This window comes from Limulus polyphemus, unplaced genomic scaffold (genome assembly GCF_000517525.1).
Source record: "Limulus polyphemus unplaced genomic scaffold, Limulus_polyphemus-2.1.2 Scaffold4057, whole genome shotgun sequence".
NCBI lineage: Eukaryota > Metazoa > Arthropoda > Merostomata > Xiphosura > Limulidae > Limulus > Limulus polyphemus.
This window is the reverse complement of record NW_013669667.1, coordinates 81,453-86,669: the sequence shown is the minus strand read 5'-3', so window position 1 is coordinate 86,669 and position 5,217 is coordinate 81,453. Positions and strand designations below refer to the sequence as shown.

Below are 5,217 nucleotides of genomic sequence, written 5' to 3'. Positions count from 1 at the left end.
CTTTAATTTAAATTTTCTTCTTATTTTGTCTTGGACGATCTAAACTTGATAATATGTTTATCTAAAAACAAATTGAAAAGATTGACTTTTGGAAATGAAACAATTGTGAGATATCACCCGTGTCTGCTATAATTGTTAGAATCGAAATATCTCTATTTCACTGTTTACACAGTTCCCACTCTCAGCTGAGGTTCACCGTTTATTTAAACAGACTCTTTAAATACTTATAATGGGACAAAATGTATAAAAACAACACATAAAGCCATATTTTGATAAGAAAAAGTTAAGAAAAAACGACCTTTAAATTCCAGATTCATGGGAAAAAAATATTATATATATATATATTTGTAGTATAAAGGTCGTTTTTTCTAAACTGTTTATAAAAATACATAAAATCCATATATATAGTGCGAAAGTTTATTTTCTTGCCATAACACGAACTGTTCTCAGCAATAACGTATACTTTTGTCTTTACGTCTACCTCTCCACGGCATAATGTCGAGTTAAGCCTAGTTATCAACAGGTATGATACCGATACTGTTATTTTGAAAACTTGTCAGTTCTTCTGAAGTTAAAAAGGTTCACGTAAAACAAGGTCGGTCTGTAACTAGGAATATAATGTGCATTACGTGAATAATAAAAAAATACATCTAAATTTCAAATGTTAATCTTTTTTTATCTTGTGGTTTCATTCGAATCATATCACGCTCATTCACACACTTTGTCAAAAAGGCTGTAATTAAACATTAATTACATATAAAAGCGTGAAAAGAAACTGTATGAAGACTTTAGCAAGAGTAGCGTCACAATCCTATTGGTTTTTCCTTCCAGCTCCAAACAATTCCACATCAGGTTTTAGTGAGACCCGACAACAAGAATTTTTTGTAAATTATTGATATTAAAACTGCCATTGTTGTTCGTTTTAAACCAAAAACTTGGAACAGACCTTAGAATAAGAAATAGGCATTTTTGAGGTAGGTTTTAAAACTTTTTATTGAAGAATACAAACTTTCAGACATATAATTGGTGAATAAATTAATCATCCTTCGAAAGATTATAAAACGAAATGCAAGCCACTGAGACTAACGCTTGTTCTGTTAAAGACTGAATTCTTAATACACCGAATTTCTCTGAAACATTTTATTCCAAGTAAAAATATTATATACAATACAAACACATAGACCAGTGGTCATATATAACTTTCACAAAAAACAACAAAACGGGAGGACTTTAAATCAGTGGATAGTTACACTTCAATACACAATTAAAAGTGAGGCTTAGAAACAAAGGATGTTTAGTACGTCTTCATTAGGTTGCTACTTAGGAGTCACATTTTAACACTATCTAGTGATAAAATAAATAAAAAATAGTACGGTTAATATGTTTTCAAATACTTGTTATTTAGATAATTTGATTCTTTCCAGTTTCTTAAGAGTAGTTATCTTTCTTACTATCTTCTTTAAATACGGACTTGCAGTATGTTAAAACACCCAAAACCAAATCTGTCTAATAAACAACACCGTGTTTTAACTTATTTATCATAAATATTTTATCCATTTTCTTGTTTCCTTTTTTAATAAATAAAATTTTCCCAAGAACTCAAATTTATAAAACAGGATTGTATAATTACACTTATACTTGTCATAGGACATTAGTATTAGGCCTATTACACTTTTTAAACTCTACATTCTTAATCTAGTTTCTTAAGAATGTTCAAGAATTAAAAGTTTGTATGATGAAAAAAAAAGTCTCGGGATGGTGTGGTGAAAAATAAAAGTATCAAACTATAATACGTGAATAATGTCTTGAAAGTTGTGATTATTTATTGTAACTGTAACCTCAATTTTAATCAACAAATAAGCACAGATCTCCATCTAACTAAATATTTTACAGAAACTTTGTTTCCTTAAAAACTTTAGCGTTAAAAGACACAATTAAATATCTTCAAGATTATAAATACGATAAAGGCTCTTGTAGTCTGGGAACACAACTTATGGTTTTGAAATGTCAGGATCAAGAAACTGGCATTCCAAAAACATTGAACACGGTGATTTCAACTTTGAAAGCATGTTTCATCATCTGTTTCACTCCTTGATATAGATAGTAACCTATATGATCACCTAAGTTCAATTATTGATCATTAAATATTTTATATATGCATATACATATATATAACTAGAAACTAATTATTATTAGTTTTATCCCATGCTTTGGCTGCAACTGTGCTGCCATCTTCAGGAAAGTCCTCAAAAAGACTTCACTTTTTTTTTTAATTCAAGCACTTTTAATATTCTTTCAAAGTATCTGATTTCCGTTTGTTATGTCCTTTATATTTTTTTTAATTAGAAACCCTGTTTATATTTTAATTAAATACAAAATTAATCTTCGCTCTAGTATTTACTATATTACACAAAAAACAAATGGGACAAAGACTGGATGTTATCTTTACAAATGAGATGTTACCGAGAATACAATCACAACTAGAAAAAAAAAATGAATAACCCGAGCCCTATACTCCTGACGACAAAGGGGTTATTGGGTTTCTTCCTCTCTGATACTAACTTTCATTCTTTTTTCTGTTGGTTCTGTGTGCTCTGGAATATCTTAGTTAAAACTGATAATAGTTTGAAACAAAGAATACAGCAGCACCATCTCTCGAAGAAATGTGTAATGTTTAAAAAACTGTATGGAATTTTTTCTCTTTCTAGTGAAGGAGGAAAACACTTCAAGTACAATTATTTGAATAAATGTACGGCAACTCCATATCCCCCCTGCCGTACCACGGGGAAAATGTAATCCTTACACTAATTGTATACATAAATGTAAAAAAAAACTTTTCACAACTTTCCTATGTACACTTCCTCATCATTAAAATATAAAATATATTTTTTGTGGTATGATAGGAAACCAATGTATTAGATGGTTTCATGATTTCTTCCTTTGGAATGCATCCACACGAACCAGCCACAAGGATTCTTCTGTTGGAATACGTCCATGTGAACTAGCCACAAGGATTCTTCTGTTGGAATACGTCCATGTGAACTAGCCACAAGGATTCTTCTGTTGCAATACGTCCACACAAACTAGCCAAGAGGGGGTAGTGTGGAATTTCTAAACCTTCAATGAAAAAGTAACTAAAGTTAAGGATTGTCAACAATCACTGACGGACCTCCAGTGGCTTTCTGAGCACATTTTTTATAACTTACTGATGCATCAGGTTATTAGTGGATCTATGTTTTTGTCGAGTTACAGTGCTATAATACCATTTGAATCAAATTAAAAAAATTCTATCAGTATTACAATTGATAATACCAGAATTTTTCCCATTGTCCTGATGGGTCAATACACACCTGTATAAAGACGATTCAAAGAGAATGAGTGACTAGCACGTAAAGATAACAATGACCAGTATATACATGTAATGACTAGCACGTAAAGATAACAATGACCAGTATATACATGTAATGACTAGCACGTAAAGATAACAATGACCAGTATGTACATGTAATGACTAGCACGTAAAGATAACAATGACCAGTATATACATGTAATGACTAGCACGTAAAGATAACAATGACTAGTATATACATGTAATGACTAGCACGTAAAGATAACAATGACCAGTATATACATGTAATGACTAGCATGGTCATTGTTATCTTTACAGTATATACATGTAATGACTAGCACGTAAAGATAACAATGACCAGTACATACATGTAATGACTAGCACGTAAAGATAACAATGACCAGTACATACATGTAATGAGACAAAGAATGAATGAGCAGTGTCTAAAGATTTAGGGATATTGAAACAAACAGGATAAAAAAGAAAACAAATAGGATATTTTAGGATGTGTGTGTTGAAAATAAAAGAAAGAAACTGGAAAAAAACAGAATATTTAGGTAGAAATATTGGAGATCAAAAACACAAGCACACCAAGTAGTTTGTTTTCTTTTTTAAGCACAAAAGGATATACGGTAGTGTTTAACTCATAGCGAAGAAGCCCAGTTAGAATAAATTCTGCTTCCACTACTGGAATCCCACATTTTATGGCATGTTTCAAAAGTTTTGCATCTTCTTGAGTTGAGATGATAACTAGACGAGGAGCTAGTCGAGTGGGCATGTTTTGAACAAACTATACGAAAAGACAAAGCTTTTACTGTGATTCATACAAATATTAACACAAATATCTAAAAGGAATACTACAAGCCAGATTGTGTGTGTGTGTGTACGGCACTATTCGGCTTTACGGGGAACTGTTACCATCCTCTAACTCCATCAACTATTTAACGGTGAAAATCACTCTGATGAAGGTAAACAACGTATCTGTGACCACACAACCAGTGAATTTATCTTATCATGCAGAGCTGCGACTACGTCTTGGATCTTAACGCAAGTACAAGGCAATATTCTCCAACTAATATAAAACTAGCACGACTTCGTGATAAAATATGCACACTTTTAACCCTATACAATAATTCTTCTAAGTGTAAAACTATAAATGTTTATGTTGTTGTTGACGCACACTGGTAACTTTCCACACGTCTTCACATTTAAGCTATTACTACATCTGTACTCGGAGTACACGAAAAATCGTGTTAAATCTATAAAGTAATTAATAAGCACAAAACAAAGTAATCACAAAAAAAACAACTGAAATAATAAATTTCTTATTAAGAAATATTTAATATAGAAGATTTTCACTAGTAATTATGAAATTAACAATAAAGGAATTATGTTTTATCTAAAATATAACAAAGGTTATTCTTTTCTTGACTCTCTATGGTCTGGTTGTGAGAGTCAACATGGTACTGGCACGATATTTCGTTAGGGAGAGTCAACATGGTCCTGGCACGATATTTCGTTAGGGAGAGTCAACATGGTCCTGGCACGATATTTCGTTAGGGAGAGTCAACATGGTCCTGGCACGATATTTCGTTAGGGAGAGTCAACATGGTCCTGGCAAGATATTTTGTTAGGGAGAGTCCACATGGTCCTGGCACGATATTTTGTTAGGGAGAGTCAACATGGTCCTGGCACGATATTTTGTTAGGGAGAGTCAACATGGTCCTGGCAAGATATTTCGTTAGGGAGAGTCAACATAGTACTGGCACGATATTTCGTTAGAGAGAGTCAACATGGTACTGGCACGATATTTCGTTAGGGAGAGTCAACATGGTACTGGCACGATATTTCGTTAGGGAGAGTCAACA

At 32.3% G+C, this 5,217-nt stretch overlaps 1 protein-coding gene across 1 annotated transcript in view; it reads right to left on the bottom strand.

The window, feature by feature from the left end:
- Positions 1 to 995: 995 nt before the first annotated feature.
- LOC106470515 (mediator of DNA damage checkpoint protein 1-like) overlaps positions 996 to 5,217 on the bottom strand; it is a 25,787-nt gene continuing 21,565 nt past the window's right edge. Inside the window, exons 10-11 of the mRNA XM_022399122.1 lie at positions 3,979 to 4,139; positions 996 to 3,130 (exon numbers count right to left, since the gene is read on the bottom strand). Of these exons, the coding sequence (XP_022254830.1) occupies positions 3,112 to 3,130; positions 3,979 to 4,139 (180 nt within the window). The 3' untranslated portion in view covers positions 996 to 3,111. The remainder of the gene's footprint in view (positions 3,131 to 3,978; positions 4,140 to 5,217) is intronic.